The sequence below is a fragment of the Choristoneura fumiferana genome, chromosome 22 (assembly GCF_025370935.1).
Source record: "Choristoneura fumiferana chromosome 22, NRCan_CFum_1, whole genome shotgun sequence".
Taxonomy (NCBI): domain Eukaryota; kingdom Metazoa; phylum Arthropoda; class Insecta; order Lepidoptera; family Tortricidae; genus Choristoneura; species Choristoneura fumiferana.
In genome coordinates this window covers 11,187,948-11,211,240 of record NC_133493.1, presented here as the reverse complement: position 1 = coordinate 11,211,240, position 23,293 = coordinate 11,187,948, and the positions used below count along the sequence as shown (strand labels likewise).

At 36.0% G+C, this 23,293-nt stretch overlaps 1 protein-coding gene and 1 long non-coding RNA gene across 6 annotated transcripts in view; one reads left to right on the top strand and one right to left on the bottom strand.

Moving 5' to 3' along the window:
- Positions 1-23,293, bottom strand: part of LOC141440517 (uncharacterized) — a 75,175-nt gene that overhangs the window by 26,187 nt on the left and 25,695 nt on the right. The window contains exon 1 of one of the 5 annotated variants that reach the window (XM_074105052.1): positions 9,187-9,343. The exons of 2 other annotated variants lie outside the window; for them this stretch is intronic. In XM_074105052.1, the coding sequence (XP_073961153.1) occupies positions 9,187-9,292 (106 nt within the window). In that variant the 5' untranslated portion in view covers positions 9,293-9,343. Of the gene's footprint in view, positions 1-4,583; positions 4,842-6,400; positions 6,590-9,186; positions 9,344-23,293 lie in introns of those variants that run through there. 2 more of the 5 variants (XM_074105051.1, XM_074105053.1) reach the window with 2 other exon arrangements.
- LOC141440519 (uncharacterized) lies at positions 19,626-23,079 on the top strand. Its single transcript, XR_012452714.1, has 2 exons — positions 19,626-20,150; positions 21,560-23,079. It is a non-coding gene; the product is annotated as an uncharacterized lncRNA (long non-coding RNA).

Sequence of the window (23,293 nt, the reverse complement as noted above, 5' to 3'; positions counted from 1 at the left end):
ACTGTAAAACGAAAAGATAAAGCTATCTTTATTAGTTTTCTTTGAATAATAGTATATTATATAATTGTTCTTATATCGCTAGTAATAAATTAAATATTCGTTTTTCAGATCAAAATGAGTATCATTTTGGAGACCGGCTTTGTGAGTATCACTCAATATAAAATTTCAACCACAAACCGTTTCATAAGGAAAATTGTTGCTGGACATGTCCGAGATGTAGAGGAATTAAGAACAAAACAGGGACAGTGTTCAATAATTCAAGCTCGCGTCATACATAACACAAACATCTATATACTAAAATTAGGTAGTTAAAGTCTATACAAAATGCTTTGTTAATGACAGATTCATATGAGCCTAGATTATTTCTTCATTTGGCCACTATGAGCGCTGCGATAGATTTAATTACCCCCGCCTAGTACTTCGCACGCTCCCAATAGAAACGCGTCATTTACCTCGCCTCGCACAGCATATCTCTGGTGGAAACAACCGAGCGGAGCGAGGCGAGGTAAATGGAGCGTTTCTATTGTTTAGTGAAAAACACATTCCTAGCAACACATTCTCGCACATTATTAGTGGAAACGCAGGTTAAGGGTGCCAAAGATGTGCTAAGCAGCTATGAAAATATAAAAGCTACGGAACTATGTGTGTGACAGTTTCTACTAATGCAAAGCTATCTAGTGTAGCCGTTTGAGAAGATGGGCTATGAAGTTAGACTCTGGCCAAAGAAAGATGTCAACTAAAAACCGCGGCAAATAAAAAAAAATAGGCTGACAACACTTGCTGTACCTACACTGATAAACGATATTGATAGTGAGAAATTATTTAAATTTTCCAGATATTAAATTATACTCGAGACTCTTCAAGCTGCATCAAAATTCATGTAGTAGGTACGAGTATGTGAAAGTTGATAATGCACTTTAGGAGTCCCTTGGTAAATTTTATGACCTTTGTCAGTGCCCATTTACCGGTCAGTCCAGACTCATCAATTTTTGGATCATTTTGACCAGAATGGCATTGAACATTTTAATTATAACATAATCTTATAACATTTTGCATTTTGAGGATGGTAGGAGATTGAATTCAACAAAAAATAATTGCTTTATTTCTTATAGACGAAGTATCAAAATTATCTAAGCCGGGCTAGAATGACAATATGACAATTTTGACAGTCTCTAAAATGATACCAGATTAAAGTAAGTATCCTAAAAAATGAGTGGACAGCTTTCGCTGGCTAGAGTCTAGCCGAGAGGTAGCTGTGCGAGGAAGATTCGCAGGTCTAGCTGCTTCTGTCATAGCTATACCACTCGCGACCATCCATAGGCATACATCCATAGCATACATCCATGCATGCATCCATATCAGCACATCACCACAGTATACAGCGCGTTCTACACGGCCTCTAAGGGGGTCTCGCGGTACTGCAGTCGCTTCCCTACTGCTTTAGCTTATATATATATATACTGTGTCATCACGCATCCAGAGCACGCATCTTTAAATACACACAAGGATGTTTTAGTAGAACCCAATTTATATTCGATTATTATTTGTAAATATTTATTATTTCCTTTCGATGTATTTATATAGTCCTCCACATTGGTTCAATGACGGCGACCCTGACTATATTTATTGTATAAAATTTTATAAAATGTATAAGTAATAAAAAGAAAAAGATTATTTTCTAGCGTGTATTCAAGTAACCACAAGCTTCATAGTTGCTTTACATAATTTGGAATTATGACAATAGATACTCTAATATTATTTTAGTCTACTTTACTTTTATTATCATAACGATATTGCCCCAAATTTTATGTTTACAAAGTACTAACTGAACAGCCCAACTATATGCCCTACTAATTTCCAAACTCGAACTCAAAAAACTCGCAAGAACTGGCATTGGTACCACTTTGTGTGTAAATACGCGTGCGTGTGTATTGTACAGATTTTTTTAATATAAACCGGACAGTGTTATTTTTGATTTTCGTTAAGTTTGAGGAGACATTCTACAAGGCAAATGAACTAGTTTATTTTACGATTCTCCGAAAGTATAGAATAGTATAGAACTTCGTAATTAAACCAAGCATGGCTTAGATAAACCGTCTGCTCGTTTGTCTGTTATTACATCATCATCTTAGCTTATATACGTCCCACTACTGGGCACAGGCCTCCTCTCAGCTATTACATAAAAAAAGATACGTGCTACCTAGAGGACTGAGATGGAATGGACAGAGGGACAGTGTAGCGACATTAACAAGTTTCCATTTATTAACTCAAGGGCACAGAACCCTAAGCACCTATTATGATTGGTTTTTGGAGTCTTTTTGTATTTTTTATTTCAACTCCAAATTTGTTACTTTTACGGGTATCCCGTGAAACCATATCGAAAATACAAACTGAGACATGGATGCACAGAAAAACCAGAAAAAGAGACCAGCGCTGGGAATCGAACCCAGGTCCTCAGCAATCCGTGCTGCGTGCTATAACCCCTACACCACCGCTGGACAGGAACCAAACCTAAGCACCTACCCTAAGCTTATAAAAAAAAATCAAAATATCTTTATTTCATATTTATAAGTAAGTAGATTTACAGTACCTGGGGCGTCCCTTTAACACGTATTACTTATTGACAATATTATAAGTAACAGTATTTTATAATAACTAATCAATATAGAGAGTAACAAATAAATAAATAAATAAATAAATAAATAAATAAGCCTCTATAAGATAGTGATACCACGATACTCCTTTGACATAAGCGAATGGAAGTAACTTTAATCCAAGTTGAGAAATGCAGTGAGAAAGCAGTGAGTTACAATAGTAACGATTTTACATCACCGATAAGTAAATACAAAATGTAATTAGTATCAGAAACATACATTGATAAATTATATCATTGTAAAATACACTTTTGTACACAGTTCTTAGGAGGATACATTTTGTATTCAATACAATTAGGTCTAGTCTAGAGAAAATGAGTGGTAGGTATGTACCTACAGTCAAAGAAACTGACAAATCACGTACCAGGGTGGAACTTTTATACTACTGATGTCATTGACATTCCATACATCTGCCAAAGAAATCATAGTGAAATTTATTATAAAAAATGTTCCACCCTGGTACGCTATTCTGTTTCCTCGACTGTACAATCTAGGAAACTCAATCACGTATAGGTAGTGCCACGAGAGTTGAAGTGAATGATTACACACACACAGCTACATAAAGAACTGATTGCACAAAAGGAGAATGAATGAAATGAATGAGTGAATGCCAAAATCCCGCTGTCATTACAGGACGTTTTTTTATGGAATAGGGGGAAAACGAGCAAACGGTTCGCCTGATGGTAAGCGATTACCGTGGCCCATGGACACCTGCAACACCAGAAGAGTCACAAGTGCGTTGCCGGCCCTTTAGGTAGGAGTACACTCTTGTGTGCGTGACCTCAACTCATAGTGAAATTGGTTTTGAAAAAGTTCCCTGGTACGTGATTCAGTTTCTTTGACTGTACTAAAATGAAAATTGGACTGTAGAGAATGAACACACAAAAAGAGAATAAGAATGTGGGATGAGTTTAAATTGAGGGGCCCTTACCAACCTAAACAATTTAAAAACTCTGCGAATGTCACAATCATCATCACCATCATCATCATCATCTCACAAAACGAGAGGGCTAGGGCTAGGACTCTAGTTCCCATGCGGGCCCTTTTCGACTACTCAACTGTTTAAAAAATGTATACCGGTTTCTTTACAATTATTCGTTCACCGAAAAGTTCATGGTAAATTTTAAATATAATTTCGATAGTAAACAAAAAAAAATAAAAAATATTTAATTTCGCTCGAAATTTCGAAAAATTCTTAGTTGCGTGAGAGTCCGGGCTCAAACTGACGACCCTCTGTTTAAAAGGCCATAGGTCAAACCTCATTTGTACTTAAATACAAATTTTATCATGTTGTATGTATAATCAACCAATTATTGATTCCTAGGCTAAAATTATTTACTAAGATAAGGTTCCATGGTGCCCCATGAATCATATTGTGACTGTATATTTATGAACTCGTGCTAAATCCTACATGGACTACCTAAGTATTAAATTTTTATTCTTGAGTGCGACATTTACTATTACACACCTATATTAAAAGCCCTCTTTAATACACCAATGTTTTGGTTAGGTACACCAAGGAGTTATAGCACAGTATAACAAGAGTTTTTATACTATACTGTGGTTATAGTATGCACAAAACTTACATACCTAGCAGTATTTGTATTATAAGGACCCCTTTCAGTATTAATTTAACCATTTTAGGAAATTTTATGTTGTATATAACCTAATAATAATAACAGTTAAACCTACCCATTAATACTTTTAATACCTTTACCGTCATTTGTAACCAAAAAAATATCACTTAAGCTATCGTGGGATATGTTTTGTAAAAATTACTGAATTAAACGGGTCAACTCAAGATTATAAGTAATCGAAACGTCCCTGACTTAGAGTCGTAAGTTTAACCGTTTTCTAATTAAAAAATATATCATCAACGTACACAGTGCACCAAGCGCATGATTATTTTGAAAATAAACAAAAACTTACGTTTCTTAACACAACTGCCAAAACAAAACCAGAACCAAAACAAATATAAACACATAAACATGAACACTCCGATCAATATAGTCGCAACTAGGTCCATCTTGCGGCTCGTTCAACACACTAATATAACTTTCAATCAACCTAATATCACAAACTTATCTAATCTAAATAGTTATCTTGGCTTCTACATTTTTAAAATGATATTTGGAATTTAAAACGTACGTGGCGAGCGAGCGAGAGCGGAGAATAAGTGTCGTTAAGTGACTAAATGGTAATTGATGTTGTTGGCCAGTGGGTAGGTTTGTGTCGGCAAGTAATAGCGTCACACATTAGGACACTAAAAACCAGATTTAGTTTCAATTAATTGCAAAATTAGATATTTAGCTGTCGAATTGACAAATAAGTGATGATTGTCATAACTAGTTATTGCCATTCAAATTCTACAGGAAAATCGTGTTTTAATGGCCATAATAAGTTCCTAAGTCACTTGACTGGGTCATCAGTCATCACCGTTATTCCAGTGAATAATAAAAGTATTTGATTGTCACAGAGTAAATTTTCAAGTGTCAACTGCCACAGAGCATAATAATATAAATGTTACGCGTCAACGATATCGGTAGGGAAGTACCTACCTACTTACTGAATTAATACAAAGAACCCGGATAACTCACGTCTTAAATCGAGTTTAGCTCGACATGTTTCGGGCTAATCCGTAGCCCTTCGTCTTCGGAGCAACGTACAAGTTTCGGAGCAAGCGTGTGTGAACGTACCTTTAAAGAAAGAAAGAAAGAAAGAAAGAAAATAATTTATTTATAACAGCAATGACACATAATTAGTAAATATAACAATAAGAAGTGTTGCCGCTATAAAAAAGGCTTTACAGAGCGATGTTGTTAGTGTTGTGTGCTACCCTACATTTGACTGTTGTAATGATGATGAAAACGCGGGTAGTTGTTTGCCGGTGTCAGTTTCGTCGGGTAGTCGCGCGAGCAGAGCGGCGGCGCGCAGTGCGCGTGTTGCAGCAGCCGCTGAATCGCGTTGCTCCCGAAGACGAAGGGCTACGGATTAGCCCGAAACATGTCGAGCTAAACTCGATTTAAGACGTGAGTTATCCGGGTCATTATATTTAATATGAGTGAGTCTCACGGTAGTTTCATGTTCATAATACAAAGAAACGAAGTATCGACTTAGGTCTCAGAAGACATTCATTAGAGGTAATCAACTGATCAATTTCCATCAATACTTTCTTCTACGCATTCTGAATTTGCCTATCTGACTTTCTGACTTAAGAGCTTTTATACCTGTTGAGCTGGCAACGTTGCATTTTTGTTAGTTCTTCTCGATTATTCCATAAAATTTAATGAAAATTAAAAATTTGATCTGATATTCTTTAAAAACGAACAAATGTTCATTAACGGGTTTTAAAGAAAATAAAAGAAAATCACGCATAATAATTGAAGTAGACACATTACCTTATATGTTAAGAACAGTTCTATCAGACAACATTTTTATTTTCATTATTTTTTTATGGAATAATCGAGAAAAGCTAACAAAAATGCAACGTTGCCAGCTCAGCAGGTATAAACTCTCTTAGCCTTTAACAGCCTGTAATGATTAAGTGCATCAGTTTTTCATCAAAATTATAGGAGGACTATCCCAGATAGTCTACCCGTGGTCATAGCGCTGGCAGACGCGTCGATTTTATATATAAGAATCTCAGTTAAAATAATGCCTATCTGTCAACTTCCCGTAGAAAAAACGTGTTATGTAACTAACCCAGAAAGAAAATCCCAGAATCATATAAAATTTAAGGTACTTACTTCTGTGATAGATCATACAGGAACATAATATAACCATTAAAACGAACAAACACACAGCGGGAGTAACAGTTGCTATAGTCAAAGATTTCTTAGTATGCCAAGTCACTGCCATTGTTCACTGTCACATCTATATCACTCTGATAAAGTAACAATACTCTTCACTATCGAGCACCACAGATGTTTAGAACATTCTAAAGGAAATAAGTTCAAAATGACAACAGCGAGCATGTATGCAACAAAACTAAAAGAAGAAGCTAAAGTTATTATAGTAGTGTCAACAACAGTTTATATTCCAATAAATAATGTATATTAGAAAGAAGTGAAAACCAACGACGCATTGGAAAAATACAAAGGGTCCGGTGCTGTTTCAGAAAAATACACACCAAGGTACTGGGTATAACTGTATAACAAGCGCTGCCACAATGAACTTAGATTCTTGATTTTTGACAATGATTTGAGTGTTGAAGTATTTAACGAAATATCACTGATTTGAACACGGGTTTGCAAAGACTATTATTAATTTACTTATTTATTTTTTGTACTTTTGTCCTTTCTACCTTTTAAATGCGTGTGGGTATCGTGTTGTAAATAATGTAACCAGACAATGGCCTCTCCTAACACGTAGTAGATAACAATTATCACTTTATCTAGAGTCATGATGAGAAGTACTATTGCATTAAAAGTCACTTCTCACTCGATTGTGAAATCATGAGTTGTTCATGTCACTCTAGTAATAACAAGATTTAGATAAGTTTTACGTACTCCTATCGACTTTAGACTTTCGCATAAAGATAATGTTAATTATCCTCGTTAGATTAATGAAACGGCATTCTTTATTTCAAGAAGTAGAAATTGAAACAATCTCATTAAGAACATTCTTTAACATTCCAAAGTTTAGCAAGCTAGAGAGAGAGAAATACCTATTTATTTACATAGAACATATAACCTATTAAGAAATATTAAGAAAATACAAAATATCCATAGGACTAAAACTACTATTAAATTAAAATAACTAAAACTAAAACTTTAATAAAAAAAAGGTGGGCCTCTTGGCATGGTGGCCATCACGCAGGCAGCATTCCCGCGTTGAACTGCAATTGAGATTCTTTGCGCGAGAAAGCTGCCGGCGTGAGGGTTGCCTGATGCCTCCCTTAATCTATTGCTGAGCTCCCTATGTAGCTCCAGCGCACCCTTACCCCAAGGACCTAGAGTAGAATAAGCTAGAAAGGAATAAGTCATAAAATGAGAACTTTGAATGCCTAAAATTAATTATACGTAAGAGGTTTTGGAGACATTAGTAAATTCTTATCGCGTTAAACACAAGGCTATGTTTTCATTGAGGAGTAGAAAAGACACATTCAAAATTGATCAATCGCCGTACTACAATCACCTGCATTGATATCTGCCACAGCGGAGCGTGCAAAAGTATCTAACGCCTCCTAGTATATATATAGTAATAGAGTCGTGTTATGCACGCTTGTGGCAGATATTGGTACTGGTGAGTAGACAGGTATTCGTATAACTGACCGGGAAGATGTGATATGACTGGAGTTTACCCCTCTCCTTTTATATGATAATGTAGCCTAAAAAAATTGTAGTGAGAAAAATACCATGCACCACTTCGATGGATGGTGCTCCTCCACTAAAATTTGGAATGAAGTTTTCCAACTGGGGGCTGGAGTTTTTCCAACTTACAAAGAAATGGGTGAGTTAAAAAGGCGATTTCCTCGTTTCATAATTCATTAAAAATTCTAGAATGCAATCCTACTGGTGCTGTAGGTGTCATATATATCTTTCCATCAGGTAAACCTCACGTCTGCTGGTCGGTTTCAGTCTAGAAAAAGCAGTTTAAGCAAGGATTGAGTTTATTTATAAAATTTAAAGGAACATGGTCTTGCTACTGAAAGTAGTGGTAAAGATGCTTTGAGTATTATTCAGTTAGTAGGGGCTTATCCACTCGAGATAGTAGTTCAATTAGATACTGTAACTGATACACTTTTAAAATAAGCCACACTGTTTCAAAATACACGGCGTAAATTAATAAATATACGGGGCTTGTTCATTTAGGCAAATTTAAACTAGTTAACTTTATTTAAAGCAAAGTCTGACATTATCTGTAAAATTAGTTGTGAGAAGGAAGACTCATTGCCAATCAATTTTTTTGAACTACAACAGAAATATTCGTTAGAGAATGAAAAAGCGGTATTATTAAATGTTAAATTCAGACAAATAGTAAAAAAAAAAATTTTTTTGAAAACTTGCAATTTGGCGCCAAAAACCCACCATTTTGATTTTTTAAGAATTTCATGTATCCAATGTCACTCGCGTCATTAAAACAAATCCAATGACGTATCATTTATCAAAATCCCTTTAGCCGTTGAGTAGTTACGAGAGGACATAGGAATAGACATACATACATACATACGCGTCTAATACATAACCCTCCTTCTTCGCAGTTGGATAATAAATAGGTTATTTAGTAACAATACACTGTTTTTCACTTTCTAATGGTATTTTCGCTGAAATCCACTACATACAACACCTACACTGGCAACTATTAAATAAAAATTACTCATTCTCGGTTTAATACTCCATGCAGATTATCATTCATGAGTACCTACTTACTTTTTGAAGATTGTTAATAAAAAACAGGGCTTCATTTCAAGTCAATCTCAACAATGGAAGTAGATTAAAAGCAACTTGCAAGATTTTAGGTCAACTAAAATTTACAAATATTGTGAGTTCAATAAGCTATAGGTACATTACTCGTGGAACATCAAACTCACCAAAATAAAAGTAGAGAGACACGAAGGTCATAACCAAAAGAAATATCAACAAAATCATGACTGCTGGCACAGTGGTCACTAACAGCATAAAAATAGTTTCACTCATGCCAGAAGATCGATCATATTCACATAATAATCACAATGTTCACTCGCTTTGGCCACATCCACAACAACAATTAAAATTATCAGGTGCAAAATAGACTTATCTTTATCTTTGTTACTTTTTTTATCTTCTAGAATATCCGAATGAATTTTAATGATTAGATTGTGCACATACTGGTTCAAATTAGAACAAATCACTATATCTGGGAGTTTAATTTGCAAAATAATTGACTATTTAGTAATTTATTTACTAGCAATTCAGCTTCGGAGCCTTGCCTAAGGAGTCTGGCTTAAATATTTTTTTTTTAGTTTTCAGTTTCAGTTCTATTTATTTTATGTAGGTATTTTAAGTGTAGGTTAGTTTTATTTTTTTGCTAGCTGTTGACATTGATTGACCTATTGCCTTTCAAGAAATGCACCGTGGTTTCAAACCCAGACGCAAACCTTATTTTTCGGAATTCATGTACGAAATCACATTTAAAATTTACCACAAGCTTTAGTTCACCATCGTAAGTAAACCTGGACACACACGCTAATAGTACCTATTTGTAGTAGTCTCATTTCTCTCATTGAAAATTTAAAACAACCAATGTTTATAATTTTTAAGATACTTACTTAAAAAATTCTTCCACAACCCAATTTGTCAAACAATAAAGACATTTGACCAAATAAAAAAAATGCTATTCCCTATTGAACGAAATGAGGGCTATCGCGAATGAATTCGCCGCTAGAGGCGCTAGTGTAGCGTGAGGTCTCCGAAATGTCAAATCTCATAGTTTTTGGGTGAGCTACGCGGGTTTATTTACAATTAGAATAATTTTGTGAATATTTTGCAATATCTGAAATGAATTATGGCAAATATGCGTTCCGGGGCAATAAATGTCTGTGTTTTGAGACAGTTTTGTCTTTCGGAAACCTTTGTCCTCCCTTTTTTCCGAACAAAACAGGGACTATGCAACACTGTGGCATGCTCGATATTTATATGGTACGGTTTTAAGGTGTATTAAATATGATTTTAACCTAAACTTTGTTTTCACACCCGTAATAACAGCCTTTAAAACCATACTTAAAAACCTCACGCAACAGTGCGCCATCTAGTGAGATAAAAAACGATAGCCCTCATTGTGTCGACACTTTTTGCTACAGTGGAGAACTACATAAGTTCAACATGAAACACCAATGGCGGCAGATAGTCAAATTTAGAAGTGCACTTATATACTCAGCAGCACAAAATTTGGCCCACCCTTCATACGAAATTACCGATTCTGCATACATTATATTTGCTCAGTATATTTAACAAATCTAAACCTGGGAGGGTAGAATTTTTTTGTACTGAATACCTACACAAATCTAATAATAATGAATGTCCCCGTACTTTTCATCTTCGATTTTGTAACGTGTTATTAACAATAGAAGTGATAACTGCAGGGTGTCATTAATTGGGTATTAGAATATCGTACGCTGTGACACTTATGAAAGTGTTGTTTTGTGCCATAGGTATACCTAAGTGATGTCGTAGACGAAACGTCGAAGTAACGAGCTTAGAACACTGAGCACAGGCCTCCTCTCAGAATGAGAACGATTGGCCCGTAGTTCCCACGCGGGCTCAATGCGGATTGGGAACTACACACACCACTGAATTACTTCGCCGGTCCGCAGCGCAGCATAGGACGTCCACCAATGAGAATGACAAATGACTTGATGAAAATGATGCAGGCCGCTTCCAACCGAAGCAACTGGAGGTCTACGGGGGAGGCCTATGTCCAACAATGGACGTACAACGGCTGATATGATGACGATGGATTGATGAACTAAAAGAATTTCTTTGCTCACCCGCGACCTTATGATAGATAAGCTTATGCAAGATATGCGTGTTCATGCAGTCCCTCCACCTCCACACTGTAAGAATACGCACAAATCACACAAACCCATCTATCACCATCACCACAATACACTGACGCGTTTCGAACTCAACCAGAGCTCATCTTCAGAGCAACACACACAACCGTACACCATACTACCAGATGTTAGACTCTAACTCGCTCAGTACGTATACGTCTGAAGATGAGCAATGGTTGAGTTCGAAACGCGTATTGTGTTGGTGGTGATAGATGGGTTTGTGTGGTTTGTGTGTGTTCTTACAGTGTGGAGGTGGAGGAACTGCATGAACACGCCTATCTTGCATAAACTTACACACACACACACACACACACACACAAACACAAACATCACGCCTGTATTCCCAAATAGAGTAGTAAGAGTTTTAGGTTTAAGTTTGACAAAAACGGTACAATGGTGACAGGTTGCTAGCCTGTCGCCTACGGTATACCTAAACCTATATCCTTATAGTCGCCTCTTACGACATTCACGTACACATACTTCTAACCCGACAACACACGGGGGTTGCATAAACTTAGCTATCATAAGGTCGACCAAAGAAATGAACGAAGTGAGCAAAGAAATTCTTTTAGTTCATTGATATGGACCTCCGCAAAGTAACTCCTGATTTAATAGATGATGGATTGGTATAAATTATAAACTGTAGGCATTAACCGCAAGCTGTCCGTCGGTATGCCAGGATACATTAACCAATTGACTTCTGGCTCGAGTGGGACGCGCATCATGAATCCTGACCCGTATATTACACGTGAATAGCCCAGTAGCGTGGAGTAAACATTTTGTTAGACAAACCGGAGACAGAAGCGTGAGTTAGCAATTTGGTTGCAACGCCTCACGGTTTACATAAACTTTGCCATACTTGTCATTGCAGCTTGCTTGTGCAGACGAATCCTCGAATGGAGACCACGGACGGGAAAACGTAGTGTAGGGCGTCCTGAGGCACGGTGGACGGATGACCTTAAGAGGATCGCTGGCGGCGGATGGATGCGAGGGGCTGAAGACAGAGTGTTGTGGCACGCCATGGAAGAGGCCTATGTCCAGCAGTGGACTGCTGTAGGCTGATGATGATGATACTTGTCATTACTGGCGTCATGGAATAATCTAGGCAACCCGATGGGAATTGAATTTTTAAAGCGCCTCGCCACTGATAATCAGAATCCTGACAAAATCGTCCTTATGGAATAAAAGTATAATCCTACTATTTTTTTATATACATGGCTTGTGTCCGTTTTGGACAATTCTGCCAGCGTCAAGGTTGAAAGCTTCAAATAATCAGAGTCGAGATTAATGTTATTAATATTTTTAAGGCGCTGCGCTCTCAAATAACCGGTAAGGTTAGTTAGAGTTAGGTACACCTTATAACAACAAAAAAAAATATTAATTTTCTTGGACATTATAGGTACTTCTTAGAACAATTCTAATCTTAGAACAGTTCTAATCCTACTAATCATATTGACGTTTAAAACGTCTAAACGGACTTTAATTAAAGGTACCTAAGTAAATAGCTGGATGTCGGGACTAACAACTGGAAGACCTTTTTTAAAATCTCAAGAGTCCACCAGCACCATCTAGTATAAGGTGTTGGAAACAAGCGATAAATTTAAAATTGTTCTTTTGTATCAAAGTAATGTTCACGAGGGTTCTATGACGACAGGCTAGTTGTCGCTAGTCATGAGATATCCGATTGACATTTGTATGGTTTAAATAAGTAAAATTAAATAAGCTAAGTTTAAATAAGCTAATCGCGAGTATGACGGAAACGTCAAACGAACCCCACGATACTAACACCATCTAGTGAGAGTTTCTATCTGTCAGAAAACCTTCATTGAATTTGAAGGCGTACGAGTACTTTGTGGAAGTGGAATTCTCAAGCACGAGCAAGACAGACTCTGTCATGTGACTCATCTCTGTCCTTAATGATGTCTAAGTTTTCATAATGACTAATTATTTTTATAGCTTGACACCCTTATCGCATACAAATTGAATCATATTTAATTTGATTTAAATTTGTTTGTTAAGTTACGCTGTCATTAACACGTGTAGGTAAGTAAGTCGTGGGTAAAACTGGGTGGTAGCCTTTTGCACGTTAAGTATAAGAAAATTATCTTGATGAGAAATCTCTCCATAAGGCTCTGTTTACATTATTACAGTAAAATCGTACTAGTAGCATGACACTGACGTGCATCGATCCGCAGGACTACTTACTTCGATACTCGAAACTCGAAGTTCGTGTCGTGCGGTCCCTCTGACACTTATATTATTTAATAGGAGAGCGAGAGGGACCACACGACACGAACTTCGAGTTTCGAGTATCGAAGTAAGTAGTCCTGCTGATCTAACTCGGATCTAACATTTTACTGGATTAATGTTATAGAGTCTAAATTGTATCAAACAAAGTCACCTCTCCTAAAAACCAAGGTAAAAATTCAGACAGTTCTAAATTTGCTAGTAAGTAAAGTAATTAAGTAAATTAGAAAATTGTGTCCTACTGGCACGCTATTTATAAAGTAAAAAAATATATAATTATGATTAAAAATTGTGACAACTTCTACATCTCAAACACATCAGTTAAGTGTATTAGTAGGTATTTTTGGCATTGGATTATTGAGAAACGAGTACTAATGTGAAAGTTAAATTTCTAATCAAAATCAAACAACGTATTAATTAAAAAAAAAACTTACTCCCACAAAAAATGCAACAACGAAGCATCACGCAGATAAGAAGAATCCCGGCAAACACTCCAGGGAAGAACATAAGCGCCCCGGGCTCCATAGTGGTCAATTCCCCAGCACTAACCAGCACCCCAACTTTCGTTGTCAGCTGATCGCAAACTCGACATCCACTAAACGTAACCAAAAACTACACTACAAACTTAATCCAATAAAATATTGATTGTCTTGTCAATTTGTCAAACTAAATATTGAATCTCAACGCTATTCGAAAACATCCACTATCCAATCATTAACGACCTTCGTAAACGTATTTTAAAACGTCAAAAATAAAACAAAAGAAAAAAAGCACAGCACTTCGACCGCTTAGAAATTGCAATCTCACATTCTAAATTGGATCCTTTTTCAGGCCATAGACAAAGCGTTTCAAACGTTGTTATATCAAAAGGGAATCACACTTTACTGGTCGATATTGTGATCCACTTTTGATAAGTTTTATCTTATCTGATAGCCGTAGAGCTTATTGTGAAAGCTTGAAAGTGCTTTAAGTTATGACGTCAATACTGACTGACCCACATTTAAGTACCTAAAATACCTAAGAGTATAAAATACCATGAGTACATCCAACTTTAGAAAAAAATGGAAAAATTTAAGCTAGCGAACAACTTACCTAACTGTAAAGATCGTTAACGGCTTTTATATAATATTTTTGTCGTTAAAAAAGGAATAGGTAATTAATTTGTTTTGGGACAGACTTAGAGACTGATTTTTGAAATCACATAAAAAAAAATGTGTCATCCAGTGGTACCAATATATTTAATGCTGCGAAGCATCAGCTTAGATTAATTTTCAACTAGGTATATAGTTGACAAAATTAATTTTTGTAATCGTATTTCAAATTCAGCACTTCTTGTTCAGCACTATTTTTTTTTCACCTTGCTCGTTTTGAACGAAAAAGAAACTATAGATAACAACGCCATCTAATAGATGTTGCCGCAACTAACGTGTACATAGCTGTTACACCCAGCTTTTCTTATCGCCGCAGGACAATAGCGAAATGCTTTGGCTACTCAACGATAGGTGGCGTTACCACACAAGTTCGTAAGTACTGCGGATTTTACAAAAAGCACTAACTTTTTTTAACATAGTCATTTTAAAACAAAACAAATAGATAGACACATTAATTGAATACAAAACTTAAACAACAGAAATTGCAACACTCAGGTTAAAATTAATCCAATACTCGTGCCGTGATTCCGTTAATACTTAGTTTATTAACTTACTTGTCACAAGACATCTTGATAAATAAAGAATCCCAAACAGCGTCAAATACAACAAATACGTAAACACAGGTATGAGCACAACGCACAAAATTTCAATGAATTCCGCGGACATTTTTTAAAAAGTACACGAAACGATATCGCACCGCCGATTCCAAGTTCAAATAGCACGTGCGCAAAACGAAACGTAGATTGAAGCGACGGACTGACCGGAGTCACAGAGGCACAATGTTATCTAAGAAAGTAAATTCGTGATGTAAGTAGGTAATGAGGCATTAGGGGTTTTACTATGTATAGAAGAATTAGCTTGTCTTTCGGTGTTGATTTAATTATTAAAGATTGATAAAGCTAAACGTAACTTCTAGAAGGGGTCCTCAAGGATCTATTTTAGGACCATTGCTCTTCTTAGTTTACATTAATAACATCAGCAAAGTGGGTCTAAGAAGCGACGCTACTTTGTATGCGGATGACACAAGCCTATTTTACTACGGTCATTCTCTCCATGACATAAACAGCTGATGCTCAAAGCGACCTTAATCTCCTCAATAAGTGGTTTCAAAATAATCTTCTAACTATAAATATTAGCAAAACGAATTATATTATTTTTGTACCAAAAAACAAGAAACTTCCGTGTAACCAGCCTCTAACTATAAATAATCAGCCTATTTATTAATAGGCAGTTGATAAAGAAAAGTATCTGGGTCTCATAATTATTGGATAAAAAACTAACGTGGCAACCGCAAATCGGAAAAGGAATAAGCAACCTGACATATGTATGCAGAGGAAAAATTCGTGTCTAGATTCCTGCCCAGCAGTGGTGTAGGTGTTATATATAGCACGCAGCACGGATTGCTGAGGACCTGGGTTTGATTCCCAATGCTGGTCTCTTTTTCTGGTTTTTCTGTGCATCCACGTCTCAGTTTGTATTTTCGATATGGTTTCACGGGATACCCGTAAAAGTAACAAATTTGGAGTTGAAATAAAAAATACAAAAAGACTCCAAAAAACCAATCGTAAAATGACGCTTCTACACGTTTTTTAAGTGACAATAAATGTTTTTTTTTATTCGTTTGGATGGCAAACGAGCAAGTGGGTCTCCTGATGGTAAGAGATCACCACCGCCCATAAACATCTGCAACACCAGGGGTATTGCAGATGCGTTGCCAACCTAGAGGCCTAAGATATATACCTCAAGTGCCAGTAATTTCACCGGCTGTCCTACTCTCCACGCCGAAACACAACAGTGCCAATGCAAGCACTGCTGATTCACGGCAGGATTAGCGAGCAAGATAGTGGTAGCAATCCGGGCGGACCTTGCACAAGGTCCTACCACCTGCAAATGTGAGTTTAGATCAATACATATTGAACGACAAAATAATTTCAATTGTTTTATCGTACTCATCATCATCATCATGTCAGCCGAAAGAAGTCCACTGCTGGACATAAGCCTCCCCCAGGTAGTACTCGTACGTAAACTTTTTATCGTACTAAACGAAAAAAAAATTAGGAACATAATGTAGAGGGCCTACTACGAAACTTGCAAATCGAAGTTCGTATCGCACCGTCCCTTTCACTCGCGCATTAAACGACATAAGCGTCAGCGGGACGGCAACATACGAAGTTCGAGTTTTGCACTTCGTGGTATAGGGCCAGGAATTGATTTAGTTACCTACACAGAGTTTAGTAGTGTCAAATTCTACCTAACTTTCAAGCTTAAACCAGGTTTAACGACAATATCTAGATTGATTTAGTTCTTAAAAGATGGCCTAAGACAGCAGGGGCTGTTTCACCACTCATTGACTAATTTTAACTGACGGTTATATGTGATGCCGTCTCCGTTTATTCGAACAAAACAAACAGAGACAGCATCACATTTATCCGTCAGTGAAAATTAATGAAATGGTGGTGTAAGAGCCCCTAAACCTGCTAAAGTTTGGCAATACATAAACGCACTTCAAAACGATATAAAACTAGATCTATTTTTTTTGCACTGAACTTATACCTTGCTCCACATAAAACATAATATTGGTTCTTGCATGAAAATCTAAATGTATCGCACAAACATTGTCTCACGTGTGGTTGCTGAGTAACTAGCTACGTTATAATTAAATTGCGTGTAACTTACCTACAACTTACTAATACGTGCTAATACTTATTGTTGAATTTGAAGTGTTTTATTACTTAATCTGTAACTGTACTACTATAATACTAAGTGCGTTTTAGTGACTTGCAACTAAAAACATTGCCCAATAAAACTGAAGAAACAAATAGAGCAAAATCGCGCTAAGAAAACAGTATGCGAAATAACCTTTTTAGGGCTTTCAATGGTTTTATCACTGAAGCGGATAATGCGTAATCCCTACAAGCTATTTTAACCTCTATTTGTAACAGTTACGGTCTAATACTTAATCATTTCAAAATAATCGGATTAGAAAAATGCCTTGAGAGTTTTCCCGCCGGTTTTTTGTTACGTCACAGAGTATTTGGAAACCTTCGTCCCAATATCAATCACGTCAGTTTAAAAATTGTGATGAGTATTTTATGAGTTGTAATTTTGTTTAGTTTGACATTGTTTTGTTTAATGTACCTACTTAATATTATTTTTCTCAAAAATGTCCGTTAAAGTTGACATTATTCTTTACATATCAGAAGGTGAAGTGCATAGTTTATGGTCAGCGACAAATTAAAAAGTTAAAAAGGTTGCAGGCGCGCTAGCTCGACAATAATGAATTAGCGCGCCTGCAATCAGTCACATTTTTTTTTGTTTTAAGTTAAATAGGCCTTGGAAATGTTGGTACAAGTCGTATACAGCCAAGTCTAATGGCCAGTATCTGATATTTTGTGGGAACTCCGGACTTTTTCTATTGGGTCTGAAATAGCTTGTGGTGTTTTCGGTGGAAAAATACACCTGCAGTTTATTTTTAATGAAAAAAGCGGGAAAGCATAAGAAAAATATTAGAATAAAATTAAATTTTATAATATATTTTGAGAAAAAGTTTATTCTATTTCAGAATTATTTAACATTTTTGAGAAAAGCTTTATATTAGTCTCGGCTGGAATAGCAATTGCTGGCTTCGTATTAGTTAAACGGACTCGCAAGCTCGTCCGTTTAATACTCATACTCAGCCAGCAATTGCCTACTTCCAGGCCACGACAATAATCTACTATTAATAAATACTTTAGGGGATTTTAAAAAATGTTCTCATCATGAATTTCGAGTATTGACTCCATACAAGGCTACTTATATAAAAAAAAACAATCAGGTTGGTACTTTATTGAATAATTCAAATTCAACTTGCCATATTTGACAGACATTCTAATAACTGACCTGATCTTGAACGAGTTCTAATTAGAGATTAATTGAGGAACAAACAATTACTTTGCGCCATGATCGATAGCAAAATTATTCTGTTTCGCGCCAAATCACGCAACGCTATCGGTGTTGCTTTGCTAATTTATTTTACTAGGCGCTCGGTGCTTTCAGTTCAATGTATACCCGCTCACTCATACGTTAATGTTACTCTTATTTTAAAGAAAACATCCAGTGTTATTGTAAAACTTATGAGTAATCCGCATATTTTTATTGAGTTGCTTTTCTGTGGCACAACATTATGACAGCAAGAAAGCATGAGTCCTAAACGGACAGAAAAAAGCGAAAGTGACAGTGACACTTGACTTGATTCTATTTTCTATTAAAAAAAAGATAAGAACGATGTAGAATTTTGGGGTGACACATGACACTCTTTCCCGGCCCGGATAACACCGACATGGAAATACCGGCACTGTTTTTACCCGACTGCCCGAAGGAGGGTTATGTTTTTCGAGCGTATGTATGTATGTATGTATGTATGTATGTATGTATGTATGTACTTATGTGTGTATGTACTTATGTGTGTATGTATGTGGGTATGTATGTCCATTTCTTTGGTCCTCGCTGCAGCCTAAACGGCTAGACTGATTTTGACATATGAGGTATCATTGGATTCGTCATAACTGTCGGAGTGACATAGGCTACATAATATTTCAATATGGCGTCTGCGAAAAAAAATATGGCGAAGGAATAAAAAAAATATTTTGTCTTGTAACAATATGGGTATCAAATGAAAGCTAATAATTAGCCCATTCTAAATATATACGAGTTAGAATACTTTTAATCTACCGTTTTCACATAAATATCAAAAAAGTGTTTAAATCGTGACGCTCAAAAACTCTTAGTAATGGGTCCCGACTGTTGAACTTTAAATTAGCTACTTAACAGAGTTCTAGACTACTAGGCTTATTTTGTTTCTTTTAGTTTTGGCAGTCGGGTTTTTGATTTTTTTAATCTGTCATCTCCCAGGATAACAGGATCAAAGGAATTTGGGCACAAATTTGTGCCTCTGGGAGAGGACAGGTTTTAATGTTTTTTTGTGTACACGCCCATAGAAACTGACAGGAGCTTCTATGGGCGTGTCCACGAAAAACAGGGTCGGTATTTCCATACCGGTATTATCCGGGCCGGGAAAGAGTGTCACCCGAAATCTGAAGCAATAATTTGTTATTGATTTTGACAGTTTTTGTTTACATTGCATAAACAAAGTTAAAATTAACTTTATTTAATGATAGTTAGTACTACTTAGTACATACTCACAATACTCAGTGGGACCCGAGTTTGCGTACTAGATTCTAGGTCTTGAATTTTTGTGTATTCATAATGTCATAGTGTTTGGGGATGTTGACAAGTGAACATCAAAGGAGGATGAATAGAAAACAATTTATTTACAACATGTAGACCACAGCAATCGTGTCATTGGAAATTAAAACAATTTCCATAGACATTTTTGCTGTCGGTATTATAAATGAAAACAATAATTCATGCAATTGGTAACTAAACAGTTGAATTTTAATCGACAGCTAATGAATACCTAAACTCATTACCGCGTCAATGAATTATTAAATACCCATACTTAGACACAAATTAGGTACTTAACTTACTCATATATGATTCATGCAGTGGCACTGGTACGGACGCTTGGTAAGTTATAATGTTTTTCGTGATTTTCACTCATAATTTCACTATTATACATTCAAAACCGTTTATAACGACATTGAAGGGACTGCAATATTTTGGTAGTTAAACACGATTACCGACGATTAGCTCTTATAATCAGTGTTATTTTGGTATACTTATAAGATTGTTTTGGGACATTTCTTGGCTGATAAGTCTTACATCTTATACCTTTAGGTAGGGGTACTTTGGCCCTGAAGGGTAACAGGCCCTTGGGATTAACTTGGTTTTGAGAATATGGATTTTTGTGATGTGGTGGTTGTTAATTGACCGATCATGTTTTTATAGGACCCTTTATGTGGTTTTCACATAGGCCAAAGTAACCCTCTGATGGGTCAAAGTACCCCTACCTTACGGTACCTATGTTTTTATACTGGTGTCGCTATAAACAAACAATACCTATTAACTGTCTAACACAACTCGTAACTGGACATAGTTTAACAAAAGGGATCCAAAGCACTGTCAATTGTTATTCTTTACCTTAGATTTTGTTCCTATTGAAAGTAGATCCAAAATTAAAAAAATAATTGTTCAGGGTTGGATCCTTTTTGTTAACCTCTTCACCGCCAGAGTCATCCAATCGTGCCAGCCAATGGAATGCCTCACACGCAGCGGTCATCTATACATGACCAACATTCAACTCGAAATTAATCCTTTTGCAATGGAATTAAAAATCAAGTTGATTTGTCGCTGGTTTTTCTGTGGTATACAGAACACGTCACTTCATCTGTTTAGAGGCGGTGAAGAGGTTAAACTACGTCCAACTATTATTATTATTTATATTATATTATTAGCGACAATGCCTATGATGAATTTGTTTATTGCTATTCTGCATGAATAATGCAATAATGCAGGATTAAAACTGTTGTGTGTCCTTCCCAGTGTCTCCATCTATGTTTGTATTTTCTCTAAATTGGTTTACCTAATAAACAAAGAAGTTAAAGTTTAGTTACTTTTGTGCTTTCACTTAATATTTGCATAACTTTAATTATTAATCGGGTCTGTGAAGTTATTAACCTTAACCGGCCACAGCGAACAAAAAATAATAATCTGAAAATCGTTCCATATGCACCACTGTTATGTACATTATAATTAAGTGGGTAGAACTCTCTTGCTTTTTATAATAAAAGGTGATTGATGTAGGGTAGACACACATTCCCATGTATGCATGCAAGCACAGCTCCCTAGCTGAATAAAGTGTATTTCAAGGACTATAAGTGTTTTACTGGACATATTAACCACGAAATGCTGACATGGCCACTATGCCACTTTTTTCAGCTGTCGTGTTTTACCAACCCTGGCGGTCAAAGGGTTAATGTCAGTTTTCAGTTTCCTATCACATATGAATGGGTGAAATAATATAGTTTTCTTTACAGATTGCAAAGCTAATTTGAGAGAATAAAGAAGAACAAGTTATGAAACAAAAATTACACCATCATGGAACCAGATATTAGTGGTCTTCCAGTGTATTTATGTTGTTTGGAAGCATAATACTTTATACCACAAACATAAGGTAGAATGAAACATATTTTTTTGAAAAATGTAATCCTGGTGTGTATCAAAGAAGAAAATCTGCATTAATTATAAAAACAATTAAGTTGTTGTTGCTATTAAAATAAAATAATTATCTAGTCTTAAACCCAAGTATAGAGGCTATTTTTGAGTGTTATAAATTTTTAAATATCAATTTTATTCAAAATATTATAGTAGTCAGTATTGGAATTATTTTAAATTGGTGTGTGTTTAAGAATCTGTTCAGTATAGGTATGCGCAAGAATTGACTTGCAAAAAGTTTTAATCAAAAATAAAGTGACAAACACTCTATTCAGTATTTATTGAAAACTATTTAGCGATAATTACAATTGAAAGAAATTATAAGGCCTAGCTATATTTTAAGTTAAGAAAAGTATCTTAAATTAATTTCAATTATAGGTCTAAGTAAAGTGTACTTTGCATCATATACATTGAAATCGGCCTTGAGGATATTTACTTGTTTTTCTTAAGACTGATCATTTGTAAATAATTGCTCTTCATATCTTTGCTATCTTAATAAAATATATTTAAAAATGTTGTTCAATGTTAACATCACTAGCCGCTCCAGGGTTACCACAGTAGAAATTGTGGCAACAGGTCCTGATTCTATCGCAATATGGTGTCTATGCTTCTGCGTTTTTAATCTTCTGTTACTGTTGGCCACTTTGACATTTATAGCTATATCCTGGTACAAAATAAAGCTATGGCGCCAATTCAAAAACTACATGTTCCTCAACATAATTATTACTGTAACAATGCTGGACATTTCAAAAATCGTTTACTACTCAGTGTTGCCAACACCAAAAAAACACATTGTTGACTTAATGTACAAATTGTCTATGGCCTCTTTTTCGAACTGGCTGTTAGTGCTGTGCATTGTGATCTACACGAAAATCGTTAAAGTATTCAGCGGGACTTTGCAGAATCGATATTTCAAAGCCAACGCTTTTGCCTGGGGCATGTCGGTATTTGAAAGTGTAATTTCAACTTACGTATTGTGCCCGACTGTCATTTACATCTTGCACGTCATGTCATACGTTATTTTGGGATTCTACCTCAGCATCATTTATGCTTTGGTGAAGTTTGCTCTAGTGCGAATGGGCAGCAATGACAACTGCCACATTGTCCGCATTTTCGTGTACGTTACAAGCGCGTTCGCTATGTTGGTTATCCTGCAAGTTATTAAATATTTCCCTGAGTTATCCGACATATTGTTTATTGTTATATTGTTCATCCAAGTGATATTTGTTGCTGCGTTCTTATCAATGAAATCTCACAGAGATTTGTGGGATGAGCACTTAAAGCGTAACCATAGAGACGTTCTGTATATCATGACTTAAGCTAAATAAATCTTTAAGAACTATTGTTTTATCTTAATACCTATCTGCCAGATAAGTGTCGTTTATCCTTTAGATATATGAATAGGAAATACTGGTATAGCTATTGTCCGCGACTCGGCTCGCGGAGATCCTGCGGGAACTATGCAATTTTCCGGGATAAAACTATCCTATTTCCCATCCCGGGACTCAAACTTATACCGACTTTCATCTTAATCGGTTCAGCAGTTTATACGTGAA